Source organism: Oscarella lobularis, chromosome 15 (genome assembly GCF_947507565.1).
Source record: "Oscarella lobularis chromosome 15, ooOscLobu1.1, whole genome shotgun sequence".
Taxonomy (NCBI): Eukaryota; Metazoa; Porifera; class Homoscleromorpha; order Homosclerophorida; family Oscarellidae; genus Oscarella; species Oscarella lobularis.
In genome coordinates, this window is record NC_089189.1 from 1,043,517 (window position 1) to 1,068,098 (window position 24,582).

The 24,582-nt window shown below is 34.5% G+C and overlaps 2 protein-coding genes and 1 long non-coding RNA gene across 3 annotated transcripts in view; 1 reads left to right on the forward strand and 2 right to left on the reverse strand.

The window, feature by feature from the left end:
• The window catches only part of LOC136196341 (uncharacterized), a 26,455-nt gene continuing 1,873 nt past the window's right edge, over positions 1-24,582 (forward strand). The window contains exons 1-2 of the long non-coding RNA XR_010672138.1: positions 1-176; positions 22,394-22,512. This is a non-coding gene — a long non-coding RNA (uncharacterized lncRNA). The remainder of the gene's footprint in view (positions 177-22,393; positions 22,513-24,582) is intronic.
• On the reverse strand, positions 21,289-23,852 carry LOC136196338 (uncharacterized). Its single transcript, XM_065985870.1, has 14 exons — positions 23,649-23,852; positions 23,501-23,594; positions 23,375-23,449; positions 23,196-23,321; positions 22,956-23,135; positions 22,766-22,897; positions 22,655-22,706; positions 22,541-22,597; positions 22,314-22,479; positions 22,212-22,253; positions 22,110-22,166; positions 21,880-22,055; positions 21,675-21,829; positions 21,289-21,620 (listed from the first exon to the last, which is right to left on the reverse strand). The coding sequence occupies exons 1-14, from the start codon at positions 23,817-23,819 to the stop codon at positions 21,430-21,432; spliced, it is 1,674 nt and encodes a 557-aa protein (XP_065841942.1). The 5' UTR covers positions 23,820-23,852; the 3' UTR covers positions 21,289-21,429.
• The window catches only part of LOC136196340 (uncharacterized), a 2,698-nt gene continuing 2,018 nt past the window's right edge, over positions 23,903-24,582 (reverse strand). Inside the window, exons 17-21 of the mRNA XM_065985874.1 lie at positions 24,497-24,565; positions 24,373-24,447; positions 24,281-24,307; positions 24,144-24,221; positions 23,903-24,097 (exon numbers count right to left, since the gene is read on the reverse strand). Coding sequence (XP_065841946.1) covers positions 23,978-24,097; positions 24,144-24,221; positions 24,281-24,307; positions 24,373-24,447; positions 24,497-24,565 — 369 coding nt within the window. The 3' untranslated portion in view covers positions 23,903-23,977. The remainder of the gene's footprint in view (positions 24,098-24,143; positions 24,222-24,280; positions 24,308-24,372; positions 24,448-24,496; positions 24,566-24,582) is intronic.

The following is a 24,582-nucleotide window of genomic DNA, read 5'->3' on the forward strand; positions in this document are numbered from 1 at the left end:
CTAAACGCGACATTTCAGGAGACGGGAGAGTCTGGAAACCTAGAGCTGTTGTCTTAGAGCACCTCACCTGACGCGGGCAATCAGCTCAATCACTCGGTGCCGCGCCTAGCGCATCATGCAGTCGAAGAGAAACTATTCAGAACCCACTACTCGGTCAAGGCAGAAAAATAGATCAGGTAGGCACATTAGCTGACCGTTTTTACTGTCGCGTAGCCTCTGTACCCTAAAGGGGCCTCAGAGTTTGTAGCTACTAGTTTTGGTGCCCGTGCTTCGCACGGAAAAATGCAGTTTATTATTTAGGCCCTTAGAATCAAAGTTTAGTCCTAAATTTATAATTTAGGTCTTTAGAATCAAAGTTTAGGCCCTGAATTTATTATTTAGGTCCTTAGAATCAAAGTTTAGGCCATCAAATTATTATTTAGGCCCTAAGAATCAAGGTTTAGGCCCTGAATTTATATAAATTTAGGTCCTTAGAATCAAAGTTTAGGCCCTCAATTTATTATTTAGGTCCTTAGAATCAAAGTTTAGGCCCTCAATTTATTATTTAGGCCCTAACAAAGTTTAGGCCCTGAATTTATTATTTAGGCCCTTAGAATCAAAGTTTAGGCCCTCAATTTATTATTTAGGTCCTTAGAATCAAAGTTTAGGTCCTCAATTTATTATTTAGGCTCATAGAATCAAAGTTTAGGCCCTGAATTTATTATTTAGGCCCTTAGAATCAAAGTTTAGGCCCTGCATTTATTATTTAGGCTCTTAGAATCAAAGTTTAGGCCCTCAATTTATTATTTAGGCTCTTAGAATCAACGTTTAGGCCCTCAATTTATTATTTAGGTACTTAGAATGAAAGTTTAGGTCCTCAATTTATTATTTAGGCTCATAGAATCAAAGTTTAGGCCCTGAATTTATTATTTAGGCCCTTAGAATCAAAGTTTAGGCCCTGAATTTATTATTTAGGTCCTTAGAATCAAAGTTTAGGTTCTCAATTTATTATTTAGGCTCTCAGAATCAAAGTTTAGGCCCTCAATTTATTATTTAGGCTCTCAGAATCAAAGTTTAGGCCCTGAATTTATTATTTAGGCTTTTAGAATCAAAGTTTAGGCCCTCAAATTATTATTTAGGCCCTAAGAATCAAAGTTTAGGCCCTGAATTTATATAAATTTAGGTCCTTAGAATCAAAGTTTAGGCCCTCAATTTATTATTTAGGCCCTAACAAATTTTAGGCCCTGAATTTATTATTTAGGCCCTTAGAATCAAAGTTTAGGCCCTCAATTTATTATTTAGGCCTTTAGAACCAAAGTTTAGGCCCTCAATTTATTATTTAGGCTCTCAGAATCAAAGTTTCGGCTCTCAATTTATTATTTAGGCCTTTAGAATCAAAATTTAGGCCCTCAATTTATTATTTAGGCTTTAGAATCAAAGTTTAGGCCCTGAATTTATTATTTAGGTCCTTAGAATCAAGGTTTAGGCCCTCAATTTATTATTTAGGCTCTCGGAATCAAAGTTTAGGCCCTCAATTTATTATTTAGGATTTTAGAATCAAAGTTTAGGCCCTCAATTTATTATTTAGGCTCTCAGAATCAAAGTTTAGGCTTTGAATTTATTATTTAGGCCTTTAGAATCAAAATTTAGGCCCTCAATTTATTATTTAGGCTTCAGAATCAAAGTTTATTCCCTGAATTTATTATTTAGGCCCTTAGAATCAGGATTTAGGCTTTCAATTTATTATTTAGGCTCTCGGAATCTAAGTTTAGGCCCTGAATTTATTATTTAGGCCGTTAGAATCAAAGTTTAGGCCCTCAATTTATTATTTAGGCCTTTAGACTCAAAATTTAGGCCCTCATTTTATTATTTAGGCTTTTTGAATCAAAGTTTAGGCCCTGAATTTATTATTTATGCCCTTAGAATCAAAGTTTAGGCCCTGAATTTATTATTTAGGTCCTTATAATCAAAGTTTAGGTCCTCAATTTATTATTTAGGTTCTTAGAATCAACGTTTAGGCCCTCAATTTATTATTTAGGCTCTCAGAATCAAAGTGTAGGCTCTCAATTTATTATTTAGGCCTTTAGAATCAAAATTTAGGCCCTCAATTTATTATTGAGGCTTTTAGAATCAAAGTTTAGGCCCTGAATTTATTATTTAGGCCCTTAGAATCAAGGTTTAGGACCTCAATTTATTCTTTAGGCTCTCGGAATCAAAGTTTAGGCCCTCAATTTATTATTTAGGTACTTAGAATGAAAGTTTATTTCCTCAATTTATTATTTAGGCTCTTAGAATCAAAGTTTAGGCTCTCAATTTATTATTTAGGCTCTTATAATCAACGTTTAGGCCTTGAATTTATTATTTAGGTCCTTAGAATCAAAGTTTAGGCCCTCAATTTATTATTTAGGTCCTTAGAATCAAAGTTTAGGCCCTCAATTTATTATTTAGGCCCTAACAAATTTTAGGCCCTGAATTAATTATTTAGGCCCTTAGAATCAAAGTTTAGGCCCTCAATTTATTCTTTAGGCTCTCCGAATCAAAGTTTAGGTTCTCAATTTATTATTTAGGCTCTCAGAATCAAAGTTTAGGCTTTGAATTTATTATTTAGGCCTTTAGAATCAAAATTTAGGCCCTCAATTTATTATTTAGGTTCTTAGAATCAAAGTTTAGGTCCTCAATTTATTATTTAGGCCCTAACAAATTTTAGGCCCTGAATTTATTATTTAGGCCCTTAGAATCAAAGTTTAGGCCCTCAATTTATTATTTAGGCTCTCGGAATCAAAGTTTAGGCTCTCAATTTATTATTTAGGATTTTAGAATCAAAGTTTAGGCCCTCAATTTATTATTTAGGCTCTCAGAATCAAAGTTTAGGCTTTGAATTTATTATTTAGGCCTTTAGAATCAAAATTTAGGCCCTCAATTTATTATTTAGGCTTCAGAATCAAAGTTTATTCCCTGAATTTATTATTTAGGCCCTTAGAATCAGGATTTAGGCTTTCAATTTATTATTTAGGCTCTCGGAATCTAAGTTTAGGCCCTGAATTTATTATTTAGGCCGTTAGAATCAAAGTTTAGGCCCTCAATTTATTATTTAGGCCTTTAGACTCAAAATTTAGGCCCTCATTTTATTATTTAGGCTTTTTGAATCAAAGTTTAGGCCCTGAATTTATTATTTATGCCCTTAGAATCAAAGTTTAGGCCCTGAATTTATTATTTAGGTCCTTATAATCAAAGTTTAGGTCCTCAATTTATTATTTAGGTTCTTAGAATCAACGTTTAGGCCCTCAATTTATTATTTAGGCTCTCAGAATCAAAGGCGAGGCTCTCAATTTATTATTTAGGCCTTTAGAATCAAAATTTAGGCCCTCAATTTATTATTGAGGCTTTTAGAATCAAAGTTTAGGCCCTGAATTTATTATTTAGGCCCTTAGAATCAAGGTTTAGGACCTCAATTTATTCTTTAGGCTCTCGGAATCAAAGTTTAGGCCCTCAATTTATTATTTAGGTACTTAGAATGAAAGTTTATTTCCTCAATTTATTATTTAGGCTCTTAGAATCAAAGTTTAGGCTCTCAATTTATTATTTAGGCTCTTATAATCAACGTTTAGGCCTTGAATTTATTATTTAGGTCCTTAGAATCAAAGTTTAGGCCCTCAATTTATTATTTAGGCTCTCAGAATCAAAGTTTAGGCCCTCAATCTATTATTTAGGCTCTCAGAATCAAAGTTTAGGCCCTGAATTTATTATTTAGGCTCTTAGAATCAACGTTTAGGCCCTGAATTTATTATTTAGGCTCTTAGAATCAACGTTTAGGCCCTCAATTTATTATTTAGGCAATGTTTAGGCCCTGAAATTATTATTTAGGCCCTAAGAATCAAGGTTTAGGCCCTGAATGTATATAAATTTAGGTCCTTAGAATCAAAGTTTAGGCCCTGAATTTATTATTTAGGTCCTTAGAATCAAAGTTTAGGCCCTCAATTTATTATTTAGGCCCTAACAAATTTTAGGCCCTGAATTAATTATTTAGGCCCTTAGAATCAAAGTTTAGGCCCTCAATTTATTCTTTAGGCTCTCCGAATCAAAGTTTAGGTTCTCAATTTATTATTTAGGCTCTCGGAATCAAAGTTTAGGCTCTCAATTTATTATTTAGGCCTTTACAATCAAAATTTAGGTCCTCAATTTATTATTTAGGCTTTTAGTATCAAAGTTTAGGCCCTGAATTTATTATTTAGGCCCCTAGAATCAAGGTTTAGGCCCTCAATTTATTCTTTAGGCTCTCCGAATCAAAGTTTAGGTTCTCAATTTATTATTTAGGCTCTCGGAATCAAAGTTTAGGCTCTCAATTTATTATTTAGGCCTTTAGAATCAAAATTTAGGTCCTCAATTTATTATTTAGGCTTTTAGTATCAAAGTTTTGGCCCTCAATTTATTATTTAGGCTCTCAGAATCAAAGTTTAGGCCCTGAATTTATTATTTAGGCCCATAGAATCAAGGTTTAGGCCCTCAATTTATTATTTAGGCTCTCCGAATCAAAGTTTAGGCCCTCAATTTATTATTTAGGTCCTTAGAATCAAAGTTTAGGCCATCAAATTATTATTTAGGCCCTAAGAATCAAGGTTTAGGCCCTGAATTTATATAAATTTAGGTCCTTAGAATCAAAATTTAGGCCCTCAATTTATTATTTAGGTCCTTAGAATCAAAGTTTAGGCCCTCAATTTATTATTTAGGCCCTAACAAAGTTTAGGCCCTGAATTTATTATTTAGGTCCTTAGAATCAAAGTTTAGGCCCTCAAGTTGTTATTTAGGCCTGTAGAATCAAGGTTTAGGCCCTGAATTTATTATTTAGGCTCTCAGAATCAAAGTTTAGGCCCTCAATATATTAATTAGGCTCTCAGAATCAAAGTTTAGGCCCTCAATTTATTATTTACGTCCTTAGAATCAAAGTTTAGGTCCTCAATTTATTATTTAGGTTCTTAGAATCAACGTTTAGGCCCTCAATTTATTATTTAGGCTCTCAGAATCAAAGTTTAGGCCCTGAATTTATTATTTAGGCTCTTAGAATCAAAGTTTAGGCCCTGAATTTATTATTTAGGTCCTTAGAATCAAAGTTTAGGTCCTCAATTTATTATTTAGGCTCTCAGAATCAAAGTTTAGGTCCTCAGTTTATTATTTAGGCCTTTAGAATCAAGGTTTAGGCCCTCAATTTATTCTTTAGGCTCTCAGAATCAAAGTTTAGGCCCCCAATTTATTATTTAGGTACTTTGAATTAAAGTTTAGGTTCTCAATTTATTATTTAGGCTCTTAGAATCAAAGTTTAGGCCCTCAATTTATTATTTAGGCCCTTAGAATCAAAGTTTAGGCCCTGAATTTAATATTTAGGTCCTTAGAATCAAAGTTTAGGTCCTCAATTTATTTCTTAGGCTCTCAGAATCAAAGTTTAGTCCCTGAAATTATTATTTAGGCTCTCAGAATCAAAGTTTAGGCCCTGAATTTATTATTTAGGCTCTTAGAATCAAGGTTTAGGCCCTCAATTTAGTATTTAGGCTCTCGGAATCAAAGTTTATGCCCTCAATTTATTATTTAGGCTCTCCGAATCAAAGTTTAGGCCCCCAATTTATTATTTAGGTACTTTGAATTAAAGTTTAGGTTCTCAATTTTTTTTTTAGGCTCTTAGAATCAAAGTTTAGGCCCTCAATTTATTATTTAGGCCCTTAGAATCAAAGTTTAGGCCCTGAATTTAATATTTAGGTCCTTAGAATCAAAGTTTAGGTCCTCAATTTATTTCTTAGGCTCTCAGAATCAAAGTTTAGTCCCTGAAATTATTATTTAGGCTCTTAGAATCAAAGTTTAGGCCCTCAATTTATTATTTTGGTTCTTAGAATCAATGTTTAGGCCCTCAGTTTATTATTCAGGTTCTTAGAATCAAAGTTTAGGCCCTGAATTTATTATTTAGGCTCTTAGTATCAAGGTTTAGGCCCTCAATTTATTATTTAGGATCTCGGAATCAAAGTTTAGGCTCTCAATTTATTATTTAGGCTCTCAGAATCAAAGTTTAGGCCCTCAATTTATTATTTAGGCTCATAGAATCAAAGTTTAGGCCCTGGATTTATTATTTACGTCCTTAGAATCAAAGTTTAGGCCCTGAATTTATTATTTAGGTCCTTAGAATCAAAGTTTAGGTCCTCAATTTATTATTCAGGTTCTTATAATCAAAGTTTAGGCCCTCAATTTATTAATTAGGTCCTAAGAATTTTGGCTCTCAATTTATTATTTAGGCTCTCGGAATCAAAGTTTAGGCCCTCAATTTATTATTTAGGCTCTTAGAATCAAAGTTTAGGCCCTGAATTTATTATTTAGGTCCTTAGAATCAAAGTTCAGGTCCTCAATTTATTATTTAGGCTCTCAGAATCAAAGTTTTGGCCCTCAATTTATTATTTAGGCTCTCAGAATCAAAGTTTAGGCCCCGCATTTATTATTTAGGCTCTTAGAATCAAAGTTTAGGCCCTCATTTTATTATTTAGGCTCTTAGAATCAACGTTTAGGCCCTCAATTTATTATTTAGGTACTTAGAATGAAAGTTTAGGTCCTCAATTTATTATTTAGGCTCATAGAATCAAAGTTTAGGCCCTGAATTTATTTTTTAGGTCCTTAGAATCAAAGTTTAGGTTCTCAATTTATTATTTAGGCTCTCAGAATCAAAGTTTAGGCCCTCAATTTATTATTTAGGCTCTTATAATCAAGGTTCAGGCCCTGAATTTATTATTTAGGCCCTTAGAATCCAAGTTTAGGTCCTCAATTTATTATTCAGGTTCTTAGAATCAAAGTTTAGGCCCTCAATTTATTATTTAGGCTCATAGAATCAAAGTTTAGGCCCTCAATTTATTATTTAGGCTCTCAGAATCAAAGTTTAGGCCCTCAATTTATTATTTAGGCCCTTAGAATCAAGGTTTAGGCCCTCAATTTATTCTTTAGGCTCTTAGAATCAAAGTTTAGGCCCTCAATTTATTATTTAGGCTCTTAGAATCAACGTTTAGGCCCTCAATTTATTATTTAGGCCCTTAGAATCAAAATTTAGGCCCTCAATTTATTATTTAGGCTCATAGAATCAAATTTTAGGCCCTGAATTTATTATTTAGGCCTTTAGAATCAAAATTTAGGCCCTCAATTTATTTTTTAGGGTTTTAGAATCAAAGTTTAGGCCCTGAATTTATTATTTAGGTCCTTTGAATCAAAGTTTAGGCCCTGAATTTATTATTTAGGTCCTTAGAATCAACGTTTAGGTCCTCAATTTATTATTTCGGTTCTTAGAATCAACGTTTAGGCCCTCAATTTATTATTTAGGCTCTTAGAATCAACGTTTAGGCCCTGAATTTATTATTTAGGCTCTTAGAATCAAAGTTTAGGCCCTCAATTTATTATTTAGGCTCTCAGAATCAAAGTTTAGGCCCTCGATTTATTATTTAGGCTCTTAGAATCAACGTTTAGGCCCTCAATTTATTATTTAGGATCTCAGAATCAAAGTTTAGGCCCTCAATTTATTATTTATGTCCTTAGAATCAAAGTTTAGGCCGTCAATTTATTTTTTAGGCTTTGAGAATCAAAGTTTAGGCCCTGAATTTATTATTTAGGTCCTTAGAATCAACGTTTAGGTCCTCAATTTATTATTTCGGTTCTTAGAATCAACGTTTAGGCCCTCAATTTATTATTTAGGCTCTTAGAATCAACGTTTAGGCCCTGAATTTATTATTTAGGCCCTTAGAATCAAAGTTTAGGCCCTCTATTTATTATTTAGGCTCTCGGAATCAAAGTTTAGGCTCTCAATTTATTATTTAGGCTTTTAGAATCAAAGTTTAGGCCCTCAATTTATTATTTAGGCTCTCAGAATCAAAGTTTAGGCTTTCAATTTATTATTTAGGCCTTTAGAATCAAAATTTAGGCTCTCAATTTATTATTTAGGCTTCAGAATCAAAGTTTATTCCCTGAATTTATTATTTAGGCCCTTAGAATCAAGATTTAGGTCCTCAATTTATTATTTAGGCTCTCGGAATCAAAGTTTAGGCTCTCAATTTATTATTTAGGCTTTCAGAATCAAAGTTTAGGCCCTCAATTTATTATTTAGGTTCTCAGAATCAGAGTTTAGGCCCTCAAGTTATTATTTAGGCTCTCAGAATCAAAGTTTAGGCCCTCAATTTATTATTTAGGCCTTTAGACTCAAAATTTAGGCCCTCATTTTATTATTTAGGCTTTTAGAATCAAAGTTTAGGCCCTGAATTTATTATGTAGGTCCTTAGAATCAAAGTTTAGGTCCTCAATTTATTATTTAGGTTCTTAGAATCAACGTTTAGGACCTCAATTTATTTTTTAGGTTTTTAGAAGCAAAGTTTAGGCCCTGAATTTATTATTTATGCCCTTAGAATCAAAGTTTAGGCCCTGATTTTATTATTTAGGTCCTTAGAATCAAAGTTTAGGTCCTCAATTTATTATTTAGGTTCTTAGAATCAAAGTTTAGGCCCTGAATTTAATATTTAGGTCCTTAGAATCAAAGTTTAGGTCCTCAATTTATTTCTTAGGCTCTCAGAATCAAAGTTTAGTCCCTGAAATTATTATTTAGGCTCTCAGAATCAAAGTTTAGGCCCTGAATTTATTATTTAGGCTCTTAGAATCAAGGTTTAGGCCCTCAATTTAGTATTTAGGCTCTCGGAATCAAAGTTTATGCCCTCAATTTATTATTTAGGCTCTCCGAATCAAAGTTTAGGCCCTGAATTTATTATTTAGGCTCTTAGAATCAAAGTTTAGTTTCTCAATTTATTATTTAGGCTCTCGGAATCAAAGTTTAGGCTCTCAATTTATTATTTAGGCCTTTAGAATCAAAATTTAGGTCCTCAATTTATTATTTAGGCTTTTAGTATCAAAGTTTAGGCGCTGAATTTATTATTTAGGCCCCTAGAATCAAGGTTTAGGCCCTCAATTTATTCTTTAGGCTCTCCGAATCAAAGTTTAGGTTCTCAATTTATTATTTAGGCTCTCGGAATCAAAGTTTAGGCTCTCAATTTATTATTTAGGCCTTTACAATCAAAATTTAGGTCCTCAATTTATTATTTAGGCTTTTAGTATCAAAGTTTAGGCCCTCAATTTATTATTTAGGCTCTCAGAATCAAAGTTTAGGCTTTCAATTTATTATTTATGCCTTTAGAATCAAAATTTAGGCCCTCAATTTATTATTTAGGCTTCAGAATCAAAGTTTATTCCCTGAATTTATTATTTAGGCCCTTAGAATCAAGATTTAGGCCCTCAATTTATTAGTTAGGCTTTCAGAATCAAAGTTTAGGCCCTCAATTTATTATTTAGGTTCTCAGAATCAAAGTTTAGGCTCTCAATTTATTATTTAGGCCCTTAGACTCAAAATTTAGGCCCTCATTTTATTATTTAGGCTTTCAGAATCAAAGTTTAAGCCCTGAATTTATTATTTATGCCCTTAGAATCAAAGTTTAGGCCCTGAATTTATTATTTCGGTCCTTAGAATCAAAGTTTAGGTCCTCAATTTATTATTTAGGTTCTTAGAATCAACGTTTAGGCCCTCAATTTATTATTTAGGCTCTCAGAATCAAAGTTTAGGCTCTCAATTTATTATTTAGGCCTTTAGAATCAAAATTTAGGCCCTCAATTTATTATTTAGGCTTTTAGAATCAAAGTTTAGGCCCTGAATTTATTATTTAGGCCCTTAGAATCAAGGTTTAGGACCTCAATTTATTCTTTAGGCTCTCAGAATCAAAGTTTAGGCCCTCAATTTATTATTTAGGTACTTAGAATGAAAGTTTAGGTCCTCAATTTATTATTTAGACTCTTAGAATCAAAGTTTAGGCCCTCAATTTATTATTTAGGCTCTTATAATCAAGGTTTAGGCCCTCAATTTATTATTTAGGCCCTTAGAATCAAAGTTTAGGCCCTCAATTTATTATTTAGGCTCTCGGAATCAAAGTTTAGGCCCTCAATTTTTTATTTAAGCTTTTGGAATCAAAGTTTAGGCCCTCAATTTATTATTTAGGCTCTCAGAATCAAAGTTTAGGCTTTCAATTTATTATTTATGCCTTTAGAATCAAAATTTAGGCCCTCAATTTATTATTTAGGCTTCAGAATCAAAGTTTATTCCCTGAATTTATTATTTAGGCCCTTAGAATCAAGATTTAGGCCCTCAATTTATTATTTAGGCTCTCAAAGTTTAGGCCCTGAATTTATTATTTAGGCCCTTAAAATCAAAGTTTAGGCCCTCTATTTATTATTTAGGCTCTCGGAATCAAAGTTTAGGCCCTCAATTTATTATTTAGGCTTTTAGAATCAAAGTTTAGGCCCTCAATTTATTATTTAGGCTCTCAGAATCAAAGTTTAGGCTTTCAATTTATTATTTAGGTCTTTAGAATCAAAATTTAGGCTCTCAATTTATTATTTAGGCTTCAGAATCAAAGTTTATTCCCTGAATTTATTATTTAGGCCCTTAGAATCAAGATTTAGGTCCTCAATTTATTATTTAGGCTCTCGGAATCAAAGTTTAGGCTCTCAATTTATTATTTAGGCTTTCAGAATCAAAGTTTAGGCCCTCAATTTATTATTTAGGCTTCAGAATCAAAGTTTATTCCCTGAATTTATTATTTAGGCCCTTAGAATCAAGATTTAGGCCCTCAATTTATTATTTAGGCTCTCAAAGTTTAGGCCCTGAATTTATTATTTAGGCCCTTAGAATCAAAGTTTAGGCCCTCTATTTATTATTTAGGCTCTCGGAATCAAAGTTTAGGCCCTCAATTTATTATTTAGGCTTTTAGAATCAAAGTTTAGGCCCTCAATTTATTATTTATGCCTTTAGAATCAAAATTTAGGCCCTCAATTTATTATTTAGGCTTCAGAATCAAAGTTTATTCCCTGAATTTATTATTTAGGCCCTTAGAATCAAGATTTAGGCCCTCAATTTATTATTTAGGCTCTCAAAGTTTAGGCCCTGAATTTATTATTTAGGCCCTTAGAATCAAAGTTTAGGCCCTCTATTTATTATTTAGGCTCTCGGAATCAAAGTTTAGGCCCTCAATTTATTATTTAGGCTTTTAGAATCAAAGTTTAGGCCCTCAATTTATTATTTAGGCTCTCAGAATCAAAGTTTAGGCTTTCAATTTATTATTTAGGCCTTTAGAATCAAAATTTAGGCTCTCAATTTATTATTTAGGCTTCAGAATCAAAGTTTATTCCCTGAATTTATTATTTAGGCCCTTAGAATCAAGATTTAGGTCCTCAATTTATTATTTAGGCTCTCGGAATCAAAGTTTAGGCTCTCAATTTATTATTTAGGCTTTCAGAATCAAAGTTTAGGCCCTCAATTTATTATTTAGGTTCTCAGAATCAAAGTTTAGGCCCTCAAGTTATTATTTAGGCTCTCAGAATCAAAGTTTAGGCCCTCAATTTATTATTTAGGCCTTTAGACTCAAAATTTAGGCCCTCATTTTATTATTTAGGCTTTTAGAATCAAAGTTTAGGCCCTGAATTTATTATGTAGGTCCTTAGAATCAAAGTTTAGGTCCTCAATTTATTATTTAGGTTCTTAGAATCAACGTTTAGGACCTCAATTTATTTTTTAGGTTTTTAGAAGCAAAGTTTAGGCCCTGAATTTATTATTTATGCCCTTAGAATCAAAGTTTAGGCCCTGATTTTATTATTTAGGTCCTTAGAATCAAAGTTTAGGTCCTCAATTTATTATTTAGGTTCTTAGAATCAACGTTTAGGACCTCAATTTATTATTTAGGCCCTTAGAATCAAGGTTTAGGCCCTCAATTTATTATTTAGGCCCTTAGAATCAAAGTTTAGGCCCTCAATTTATTATTTAGGCCCTAACAAATTTTAGGCCCTGAATTTATTATTTAGGCCCTTAGAATCAAAGTTTAGGCCCTCAATTTATTATTTAGGTCCTTAGAATCAAAGTTTAGGTCCTCAGTTTATTATTTAGGCTCTCAGAATCAAAGTTTAGGCCCTCAATTTATTATTTAGGCCCTTAGAATCAAAGTTTAGTCCTAAATTTGTAATTTAGGTCCTTAGAATCAAAGTTTAGGTCCTGAACTTATTATTTAGGTCCTTAGAATCAAAGTTTAGGATCTGAAGTTGTTATTTAGGACCTAAGATTCAAGGTTTAGGACCTCAATTTATTATTTAGGCCCTTAGAATCAAAGGTTAGGCCCTCAATTTATTATTTAGGCCTGTAGAATCAAGGTTTAGGCCCTGAATTTATTATTTAGGCTCTCAGAATCAAAGTTTAGGCCCTCAATTTATTATTTAGGCTCTTAGAATCAAAATTTAGGCCCTCAATTTATTATTTAGGCGCATAGAATCAAAGTTTAGGCCCTGGATTTATTATTTATGTCCTTAGAATCAAAGTTTAGGCCCTCAATTTATTTTTTAGGTTTTTAGAATCAAAGTTTAGGCCCTGAATTTATTATTTATGCCCTTAGAATCAAAGTTTAGGCCCTGATTTTATTGTTTAGGTCCTTAGAATCAAAGTTTATTTCCTCAATTTATTATTTAGGTTCTTAGAATCAACGTTTAGGCCCTCAATTTATTTTTTAGGTTTTTAGAATCAAAGTTTAAGCCCTGAATTTATTATTTATGCCCTTAGAATCAAAGTTTAGGCCCTGATTTTATTATTTAGGTCCTTAGAATCAAAATTTAGGCCCTCAATTTATTATTTAGGCTTTAGAATCAAAGTTTAGGCCCTGAGTTTATTATTTAGGCCCTTAGAATCAAGGTTTAGGCCCTCAATTTATTATTTAGGCTCTCGGAATCAAAAGTTAGGCCCTCTATTTATTATTTAGGCTCTCAGAATCAAAGTTTAGGCCCTCAATTTATTATTTAGGCTCATAGAATCAAAGTTTAGGCCCTGGATTTATTATTTACGTCCTTAGAATCAAAGTTTAGGCCCTCAATTTATTTTTTAGGCTCTTAGAATCAAAGTTTAGGCCCTCAATTTATTATTTAGGTTCTTAGAATCAAAGTTTAGGTCCTCAATTTATTATTTAGGCTCTCAGAATCAAAGTTTTGGCCCTCAATTTATTATTTAGGCTCTCAGAATCAAAGTTTAGGCCCTGCATTTATTATTTAGGCTCTTAGAATCAAAGTTTAGGCCCTCAATTTATTATTTTGGCTCTTAGAATCAATGTTTAGGCCCTCAATTTATTATTCAGGTTCTTAGAATCAAAGTTTAGGCCCTGAATTTATTATTTAGGCTCTTAGTATCAAGGTTTAGGCCCTCAATTTATTATTTAGGATCTCGGAATCAAAGTTTAGGCTCTCAATTTATTATTTAGGCTCTCAGAATCAAAGTTTAGGCCCTCAATTTATTATTTAGGCTCATAGAATCAAAGTTTAGGCCCTGGATTTATTATTTACGTCCTTAGAATCAAAGTTTAGGCCTTGAATTTATTATTTAGGTCCTTAGAATCAAAGTTTAGGTCCTCAATTTATTATTCAGGTTCTTATAATCAAAGTTTAGGCCCTCAATTTATTAATTAGGTCCTAAGAATTTTGGCTCTCAATTTATTATTTAGGCTCTCGGAATCAAAGTTTAGGCCCTCAATTTATTATTTAGGCTCTTAGAATCAAAGTTTAGGCCCTGAATTTATTATTTAGGTCCTTAGAATCAAAGTTTAGGTCCTCAATTTATTATTTAGGCTCTCAGAATCAAAGTTTTGGCCCTCAATTTATTATTTAGGCTCTCAGAATCAAAGTTTAGGCCCCGCATTTATTATTTAGGCTCTTAGAATCAAAGTTTAGGCCCTCATTTTATTATTTAGGCTCTTAGAATCAACGTTTAGGCCCTCAATTTATTATTTAGGTACTTAGAATGAAAGTTTAGGTCCTCAATTTATTATTTAGGCTCATAGAATCAAAGTTTAGGCCCTGAATTTATTTTTTAGGTCCTTAGAATCAAAGTTTAGGTTCTCAATTTATTATTTAGGCTCTCAGAATCAAAGTTTAGGCCCTCAATTTATTATTTAGGCTCTTATAATCAAGGTTCAGGCCCTGAATTTATTATTTAGGCCCTTAGAATCCAAGTTTAGGTCCTCAATTTATTATTCAGGTTCTTAGAATCAAAGTTTAGGCCCTCAATTTATTATTTAGGCTCATAGAATCAAAGTTTAGGCCCTCAATTTATTATTTAGGCTCTCAGAATCAAAGTTTAGGCCCTCAATTTATTATTTAGGCCCTTAGAATCAAGGTTTAGGCCCTCAATTTATTCTTTAGGCTCTTAGAATCAAAGTTTAGGCCCTCAATTTATTATTTAGGCTCTTAGAATCAACGTTTAGGCCCTCAATTTATTATTTAGGCCCTTAGAATCAAAATTTAGGCCCTCAATTTATTATTTAGGCTCATAGAATCAAATTTTAGGCCCTGAATTTATTATTTAGGCCTTTAGAATCAAAATTTAGGCCCTCAATTTATTTTTTAGGGTTTTAGAATCAAAGTTTAGGCCCTGAATTTATTATTTAGGTCCTTTGAATCAAAGTTTAGGCCCTGAATTTATTATTTAGGTCCTTAGAATCAACGTTTAGGTCCTCAATTTATTATTTCGGTTCTTAGAATCAACGTTTAGGCCCTCAATTTATTATTTAGGCTCTTAGAATCAACGTTTAGGCCCTGAATTTATTATTTAGGCTCTTAGAATCAAAGTTTAGGCCCTCAATTTATTATTTAGGCTCTCAGAATCAAAGTTTAGGCCCTCGATTTATTATTTAGGCTCTTAGAATCAACGTTTAGGCCCTCAATTTATTATTTAGGATCTCAGAATCAAAGTTTAGGCCCTCAATTTATTATTTATGTCCTTAGAATCAAAGTTTAGGCCGTCAATTTATTTTTTAGGCTTTGAGAATCAAAGTTTAGGCCCTGAATTTATTATTTAGGTCCTTAGAATCAACGTTTAGGTCCTCAATTTATTATTTCGGTTCTTAGAATCAACGTTTAGGCCCTCAATTTATTATTTAGGCTCTTAGAATCAACGTTTAGGCCCTGAATTTATTATTTAGGCCCTTAGAATCAAAGTTTAGGCCCTCTATTTATTATTTAGGCTCTCGGAATCAAAGTTTAGGCTCTCAATTTATTATTTAGGCTTTTAGAATCAAAGTTTAGGCCCTCAATTTATTATTTAGGCTCTCAGAATCAAAGTTTAGGCTTTCAATTTATTATTTAGGCCTTTAGAATCAAAATTTAGGCTCTCAATTTATTATTTAGGCTTCAGAATCAAAGTTTATTCCCTGAATTTATTATTTAGGCCCTTAGAATCAAGATTTAGGTCCTCAATTTATTATTTAGGCTCTCGGAATCAAAGTTTAGGCTCTCAATTTATTATTTAGGCTTTCAGAATCAAAGTTTAGGCCCTCAATTTATTATTTAGGTTCTCAGAATCAGAGTTTAGGCCCTCAAGTTATTATTTAGGCTCTCAGAATCAAAGTTTAGGCCCTCAATTTATTATTTAGGCCTTTAGACTCAAAATTTAGGCCCTCATTTTATTATTTAGGCTTTTAGAATCAAAGTTTAGGCCCTCAATTTATTATTTAGGCTCATAGAATCAAAGTTTAGGCCCTCAATTTATTATTTAGGCTCTCAGAATCAAAGTTTAGGCCCTCAATTTATTATTTAGGCCCTTAGAATCAAGGTTTAGGCCCTCAATTTATTCTTTAGGCTCTTAGAATCAAAGTTTAGGCCCTCAATTTATTATTTAGGCTCTTAGAATCAACGTTTAGGCCCTCAATTTATTATTTAGGCCCTTAGAATCAAAATTTAGGCCCTCAATTTATTATTTAGGCTCATAGAATCAAATTTTAGGCCCTGAATTTATTATTTAGGCCTTTAGAATCAAAATTTAGGCCCTCAATTTATTTTTTAGGGTTTTAGAATCAAAGTTTAGGCCCTGAATTTATTATTTAGGTCCTTTGAATCAAAGTTTAGGCCCTGAATTTATTATTTAGGTCCTTAGAATCAACGTTTAGGTCCTCAATTTATTATTTCGGTTCTTAGAATCAACGTTTAGGCCCTCAATTTATTATTTAGGCTCTTAGAATCAACGTTTAGGCCCTGAATTTATTATTTAGGCTCTTAGAATCAAAGTTTAGGCCCTCAATTTATTATTTAGGCTCTCAGAATCAAAGTTTAGGCCCTCGATTTATTATTTAGGCTCTTAGAATCAACGTTTAGGCCCTCAATTTATTATTTAGGATCTCAGAATCAAAGTTTAGGCCCTCAATTTATTATTTATGTCCTTAGAATCAAAGTTTAGGCCGTCAATTTATTTTTTAGGCTTTGAGAATCAAAGTTTAGGCCCTGAATTTATTATTTAGGTCCTTAGAATCAACGTTTAGGTCCTCAATTTATTATTTCGGTTCTTAGAATCAACGTTTAGGCCCTCAATTTATTATTTAGGCTCTTAGAATCAACGTTTAGGCCCTGAATTTATTATTTAGGCCCTTAGAATCAAAGTTTAGGCCCTCTATTTATTATTTAGGCTCTCGGAATCAAAGTTTAGGCTCTCAATTTATTATTTAGGCTTTTAGAATCAAAGTTTAGGCCCTCAATTTATTATTTAGGCTCTCAGAATCAAAGTTTAGGCTTTCAATTTATTATTTAGGCCTTTAGAATCAAAATTTAGGCTCTCAATTTATTATTTAGGCTTCAGAATCAAAGTTTATTCCCTGAATTTATTATTTAGGCCCTTAGAATCAAGATTTAGGTCCTCAATTTATTATTTAGGCTCTCGGAATCAAAGTTTAGGCTCTCAATTTATTATTTAGGCTTTCAGAATCAAAGTTTAGGCCCTCAATTTATTATTTAGGTTCTCAGAATCAGAGTTTAGGCCCTCAAGTTATTATTTAGGCTCTCAGAATCAAAGTTTAGGCCCTCAATTTATTATTTAGGCCTTTAGACTCAAAATTTAGGCCCTCATTTTATTATTTAGGCTTTTAGAATCAAAGTTTAGGCCCTGAATTTATTATGTAGGTCCTTAGAATCAAAGTTTAGGTCCTCAATTTATTATTTAGGTTCTTAGAATCAACGTTTAGGACCTCAATTTATTTTTTAGGTTTTTAGAAGCAAAGTTTAGGCCCTGAATTTATTATTTATGCCCTTAGAATCAAAGTTTAGGCCCTGATTTTATTATTTAGGTCCTTAGAATCAAAGTTTAGGTCCTCAATTTATTATTTAGGTTCTTAGAATCAACGTTTAGGACCTTAATTTATTATTTAGGCCCTTAGAATCAAGGTTTAGGCCCTCAATTTATTATTTAGGCCCTTAGAATCAAAGTTTAGGCCCTCAATTTATTATTTAGGCCCTAACAAATTTTAGGCCCTGAATTTATTATTTAGGCCCTTAGAATTAAAGTTTAGGCCCTCAATTTATTATTTAGGTCCTTAGAATCAAAGTTTAGGTCCTCAGTTTATTATTTAGGCTCTCAGAATCAAAGTTTAGGCCCTCAATTTATTATTTAGGCCCTTAGAATCAAAGTTTAGTCCTAAATTTGTAATTTAGGTCCTTAGAATCAAAGTTTAGGTCCTGAACTTATTATTTAGGTCCTTAGAATCAAAGTTTAGGCCCTGAAGTTGTTATTTAGGACCTAAGATTCAAGGTTTAGGACCTCAATTTATTATTTAGGCCCTTAGAATCAAAGGTTAGGCCCTCAATTTATTATTTAGGCCTGTAGAATCAAGGTTTAGGCCCTGAATTTATTATTTAGGCTCTCAGAATCAAAGTTGAGGCCCTCAATTTATTATTTAGGCTCTTAGAATCAAAATTTAGGCCCTCAATTTATTATTTAGGCGCATAGAATCAAAGTTTAGGCCCTGGATTTATTATTTATGTCCTTAGAATCAAAGTTTAGGCCCTCAATTTATTTTTTAGGTTTTTAGAATCAAAGTTTAGGCCCTGAATTTATTATTTATGCCCTTAGAATCAAAGTTTAGGCCCTGATTTTATTGTTTAGGTCCTTAGAATCAAAGTTTATTTCCTCAATTTATTATTTAGGTTCTTAGAATCAACGTTTAGGCCCTCAATTTATTTTTTAGGTTTTTAGAATCAAAGTTTAAGCCCTGAATTTATTATTTATGCCCTTAGAATCAAAGTTTAGGCCCTGATTTTATTATTTAGGTCCTTAGAATCAAAGTTTAGGCCCTCAATTTATTATTTAGGCTCTCAGAATCAAAGTTTAGGCTCTCAATTTATTATTTAGGCCTTTAGAATCAAAATTTTGGCCCTCAATTTATTATTTAGGCTTTAGAATCAAAGTTTAGGCCCTGAGTTTATTATTTAGGCCCTTAGAATCAAGGTTTAGGCCCTCAATTTATTATTTAGGCTCTCGGAATCAAAAGTTAGGCCCTCTATTTATTATTTAGGCTCTCAGAATCAAAGTTTAGGCCCTCAATTTATTATTTAGGCTCATAGAATCAAAGTTTAGGCCCTGGATTTATTATTTACGTCCTTAGAATCAAAGTTTAGGCCCTCAATTTATTTTTTAGGCTCTTAGAATCAAAGTTTAGGCCCTCAATTTATTATTTAGGTTCTTAGAATCAAAGTTTAGGTCCTCAATTTATTATTTAGGCTCTCAGAATCAAAGTTTTGGCCCTCAATTTATTATTTAGGCTCTCAGAATCAAAGTTTAGGCCCTGCATTTATTATTTAGGCTCTTAGAATCAAAGTTTAGGCCCTCAATTTATTATTTTGGCTCTTAGAATCAATGTTTAGGCCCTCAATTTATTATTCAGGTTCTTAGAATCAAAGTTTAGGCCCTGAATTTATTATTTAGGCTCTTAGTATCAAGGTTTAGGCCCTCAATTTATTATTTAGGATCTCGGAATCAAAGTTTAGGCTCTCAATTTATTATTTAGGCTCTCAGAATCAAAGTTTAGGCCCTCAATTTATTATTTAGGCTCATAGAATCAAAGTTTAGGCCCTGGATTTATTATTTACGTCCTTAGAATCAAAGTTTAGGCCCTGAATTTATTATTTAGGTCCTTAGAATCAAAGTTTAGGTCCTCAATTTATTATTCAGGTTCTTATAATCAAAGTTTAGGCCCTCAATTTATTAATTAGGTCCTAAGAATTTTGGCTCTCAATTTATTATTTAGGCTCTCAGAATCAAAGTTTAGGCCCTCAATTTATTATTTAGGCTCTTATAATCAAGGTTCAGGCCCTGAATTTATTATTTAGGCCCTTAGAATCCAAGTTTAGGTCCTCAATTTATTATTCAGGTTCTTAGAATCAAAGTTTAGGCCCTCAATTTATTATTTAGGCTCATAGAATCAAAGTTTAGGCCCTCAATTTATTATTTAGGCTCTCAGAATCAAAGTTTAGGCCCTCAATTTATTATTTAGGCCCTTAGAATCAAGGTTTAGGCCCTCAATTTATTCTTTAGGCTCTCAGAATCAAAGTTTAGGCCCTCAATTTATTATTTAGGCCCTTAGAATCAAAATTTAGGCCCTCAATTTATTATTTAGGCTCATAGAATCAAATTTTAGGCCCTGAATTTATTATTTAGGCCTTTAGAATCAAAATTTAGGCCCTCAATTTATTTTTTAGGGTTTTAGAATCAAAGTTTAGGCCCTGAATTTATTATTTAGGTCCTTTGAATCAAAGTTTAGGTCCTCGATTTATTATTCAGGTTCTTAGAATCAAAGTTTAGGCCCTCAATTTATTATTTAGGCCTTTATAATCAAGGTTTAGGCCCTCAATTTATTATTTAGGCTCTCAGAATCAAAGTTTAGGTCTTCAATTTATTATTTAGGCTCTCAGAATCAAAGTTTAGGCCCTCAATTTATTATTTAGGCCTTTAGAATCAAAATTTAGGCCCTCAATTTATTATTTAGGCTTTTAGAATCAAAGTTTAGGCCCTGAATTTATTATTTATGCCCTTAGAATCAAAGTTTAGGCCCTGAATTTATTATTTAGGTCCTTAGAATCAACGTTTAGGTCCTCAATTTATTATTTCGGTTCTTAGAATCAACGTTTAGGCCCTCAATTTATTATTTAGGCTCTTAGAATCAACGTTTAGGCCCTGAATTTATTATTTAGGCTCTTAGAATCAAAGTTTAGGCCCTCAATTTATTATTTAGGCTCTCAGAATCAAAGTTTAGGCCCTCGATTTATTATTTAGGCTCTTAGAATCAACGTTTAGGCCCTCAATTTATTATTTAGGATCTCAGAATCAAAGTTTAGGCCCTCAATTTATTATTTATGTCCTTAGAATCAAAGTTTAGGCCGTCAATTTATTTTTTAGGCTTTGAGAATCAAAGTTTAGGTCCTGAATTTACTATTGAGGCCCTTATAATCAAAGTTTAGGCCCTCAATTTATTATTTAGGCCTTTAGAATCAAAGTTTAGGGCTTCAATTTTGTATTTAAGGCTTAAGAATCGTTTTGGTGCCCGTGCTTCGCACGGGAAAATAGATAAGTGTTGGGGGTCTCAGCTCTATTGTGTGCTTAGTACACTTTCCCTTACTCGCATGTGCATATGTCAGCAAAGATAAGCAGACGCAAGCTGATTGTATTTGTGGCCATAAAAATCAAAGATCTTGACCCCATTTTTGATTCTTATTGAGGCCCCAAGAATCAATCTCTAATATCGTGAGGTTTTGGCGAATGTCTCAATCGCGATATTTGCACGTTATTGCAGTGCAAATAAGGCGTAGCCTGTGTCCACTGGCGGTACTTTTTCGGGCTTGCTCGCATGTGTGTGTGAGTAAAAGAAAAGATAAGCAGACGTAAGCAGATCGCGACACAGGTACCCCAAATGCGATCCTGTACATCTACCCCTGTGATCACAGATACCCCTGTGTTCACAGATATCCTGTGATCACAGACCCTAAGAGTCAAAGATGAGGCCCTGATCTTATTTAGCCTACAAAGCTTGCCTTCCCAAAAACCTCATTTTTAGATTACATCATACGCTCTGAGATTTTGGCGAATGGCTCAATCGTTATTACGCGATACTTGCACGTTATTGCGGTGCAAAATAAGGCGTAGCGTATGTCTCCTGGCCCCTCCTTTAAAGACACGCAATTCAGAGTGCGTGGTACCGTATGACGTCATAATGAAGACAAACGCACCAGACATTGTGCACCCCATGAGGGAGCGCCTGATGTCGTCTGAGAAAAAAGAGATGGCCAGTCATCTCCGCGCGGATCGTCGGAGATGTTTGCACCGCAAGAGAATGCGGTAGAAGGCGTAGCGAATGAGCCTTAGCGATTATAACGAAAGATTCTGACGTCATCCAAGATGGCCGCTGCTCTTAGTAGTATAGACTCTCGAACGTATATAGTGCCTAGTACAACGTGAAGAGCGTCTATCTTGTGCATGTCATGCCCAAATGATAAAGACAACAACTACCGTTTACCTACGCATGAAAAAAGCCCATAGGTCATATAGGTTACTCGGAGTGGAAGTTACACTGTATCTTTAATCTTGAAACGCGATTCAAGCAAAGTCCAATGATAGCCAGAGGCAGGCGGATTGGGTTGGGATCTTCCCATGGCAAAATTGGCAGAGTAGGATAAGTAGAAGTCAAGAAAGCTCCCGTTTCCTGTCTTATCAACTTTAGTCCCAACGAATTTGCTTGGAATGTTTACAAAGTATGCTGTGCAAAAAAAGAGATTAGAAAACGAAAAATTTTGCTCGTACACCTGTTAACCTTCGGGTCCGAATTTTGCCATGTACGCTATGAGACTGAAAGGCCCCATCATATTGTCGGACTCCAAGAAGTACGTGTCGAACTCTCGCACGGTGTAAGGCGAATATGTTGGCGTAGAGACGCACGTGATGTATTTATATAGAGCAGGCACGTACCTTGATAAGCGCAAATTTGCATTCCCAATCCGCTCTTTATTTTTTCTTACGTCATAGTAGTGACTCCAGTGCGATTCTTCCACGTAAATAACGGTGCCGCGTAATGGAGATAAGGCGACCAAATCACTACGCCGTCGGGACCGAGACCAGAGTAGAATTCCCACGCGGACGCGTTATTGATTTGAAGGGGATCGGGAGTTCCGCGAGCTAGATAGACGCTGTCTCCCTGCAATGCATTGCATACACGTATGAGAAAGAAACGATATGATGTTTATAGTACCTGCATCCAAGATTCGTGAGCTGATGAACTTTCAGCACCATGGCCAATTACGTAAACCTAGCCAAGGTGATAGAACGGATTACTAGGTACGACAACCCATACTTTCCCATTCGGTGCATGTTCCATATTTTTTCCGAAATCCACCTAGATATAAGAGCTTTCTTAGTTGACATACCTACACTAAACGAACTTTTTTTAACTGACTACGTGCACTGCTCCAATTTTCACTTTCGTGTTATTCTTGCTCGTCTGGTTAAACAAATTATCGGTGTCGTTTTTCATAGAGACGCGCGGCTCGTGCCACTCGGGCGGCTTCGTTGGACTCACGACCGACGAATAGCGCCAGTCGAGAAATGGACCCTGAACGCACCTACAAGGAGATCCGTGAATCAACGACTGACAAGTAAGGCGGTACACATAGAATAGATCACCAATTGCCGCAGTTAGGAGCTGGGTCAGGAGGAATCTGAGGGTTGTCCAACGCGTATCTAGATAGATAGATATAGTTTTTAGTGCCTTATGAACTAGGAAGAGAACTCCCTCACGTTCCGTAGTACCAATTTCCATTGTACACCAAGTTTGCGGACGGATATCGCCCTTTAGGTATAACAGCGAACGTTAGGTTTAAAAATTTTCTCCAAGTGAACCGATCTTGCCTCCGTACGGTGCCTGAATACTTGAAAACGTTCCGATATTTGTTATTGTTAAATTCAGGGGATCATCTCCAACGGCAACAGCAAACCCGGTAGTGTGCTTGCCGTTTCCCCCAGCCGTCCCATTGACCGAGCCTAGAAAAAGGTTTTTTTTTTTATATTCTCCGCGCACGTAGTAGTTCTGTATGCTTGCCATCGGTCCACGGAGAGTACAGGTTGTCGTCACTGGCCCACGAGGGAAACCACGTATCTGCATGTCCGTAAATTCCCGCTCTGGAGCCGAATTGAACGCCTGAAAACGTTGCTGACTGCTCGAACGGGCAATCGTCAGGCGGCGTGCTAGGCCAATCGTAGAAAAAATTAGCAGCGTAACCTATACGTAAAGGCAACCATAACACGTACTTTGTGTATGGTGTGGAAATAAGAGTATTACCTTCGACGCTTTTGAGTACGTAACCGGCGGCAATGGCGCTCTGCACGTCTTCTTGACACCCAGCTAAGAATAGATCCTTCCTTGCTTCGCTCCAATACAGTTTCAGAGGCATTCCGCCTGATGAATCTGTAGAAGACATCTATTGATTTTAGTCCTGAAGAACAGATTTGGCTCTCAACCAGAACTAGTGGTGTAGACGTAGCCTTCGATTCTCACAAGTTCGTAATTTTGCTTTTTCACGTAATCAATGCTCTCTATAACCTCGAGTATTAATAGGGTTTAAATTTCTTACTGGGCTACATAACCTTCCGTTGCAACGTTTGCAGTATCGTTGTACTCCTTACTGAAATACGTATAGAGGGGAACGGTGTTGGCGAGACGTGTATCATTTGACGCGATCTGTCGCAGCAGAAGGTCGCCGATAAGGACTAGGAGGCGAACCATCGTTTTCACCTGACTGCAGGCACGAATGAATTTGTAGTCGGGTGTGATGCTCTCCAGACCTTTTTCAGTCGCATAAACTGCATTGTCCTCGCGCGCGTAACTGTAGTAAAGGCGCAGAGGTGCGTTTGGACTTGCAGACGCTGGCAAAATGGCCAAAAATAAGACGAGTAGGCGACTCATCGTCAACGGAACTCTCGTGATGCTTCCGAAGCTCACGTGTCGTAGCGTGATTTTGAAAACGTGCGTTGGAAGTGGCACACGAATTGCAAATTGCAGCGATGACATGAAATCACACTTAGGTGCCGCAAAAATAGCAGTGACTAAAAAAGTTGATAGTGCTACATGCAAGCTTTAGCATTGGCATTTTTGAAAATAGCAAACCCGTACGACATCGGTTTTGCTACCAAAGGCGTTTCGCCGGGATTAATCATGCCAGAAAGATCGGGTAGTTTCCCGTTCTTAAGAAATGTGTAAACATAGCGTACGTAGTCCATGTTTTCTTACCTCAATTTCCAATAGTTTGTTATTTAGCATGACTTTGTGCGATCTGTAGTTCCCTTCTTCGCCCGTAGTCAGGTGGTACTAGTACAAATGCTGTATGAGTTATAGATGCGGTACGGTATGCTGCGAGAACGGTAGACCTCTTCTCGTGGCCCTGATGCAATCCCCTGCGAGTTTGTAATTCGATTCAGTCATTGAAAACGATTATAGCGGCTCTATGTGTTTCTCTTACGGTGACTGGCAATTCAAATGATTTTGCTTTGTCTACATTCACAAAAGCGAGAACGATAGCCCCTTTAGCATTATCCTATGGAGAATATTTCTGCTAGATAGATGTCAATTAGAACGGCACTAACCTCGGCTGCACAAGCTGCATGCGCAGTCACAGAATCATTCATACTCGAAGGGACATTGACGTCGAGCATCTGTCTCAATTACGTCA

What these genes read in the sequence shown, in the direction of transcription:
- LOC136196338 (XM_065985870.1), bottom strand. Translation starts at nt 23,819, where the DNA reads ATGAGTCGCCTACTCGTCTTATTTTTGGCCATTTTGCCAGCGTCTGCA. An exon ending in TGCAAACGTTGCAACGGAAG is followed by an intron (nt 23,450 to 23,500) that starts GTTATGTAGCCC and finishes TCGAGGTTATAG; the next exon opens with AGAGCATTGATTACGTGAAA. An exon ending in ACTGGAGTCACTACTATGAC is followed by an intron (nt 21,830 to 21,879) that starts GTAAGAAAAAAT and finishes GCGCTTATCAAG; the next exon opens with GTACGTGCCTGCTCTATATA.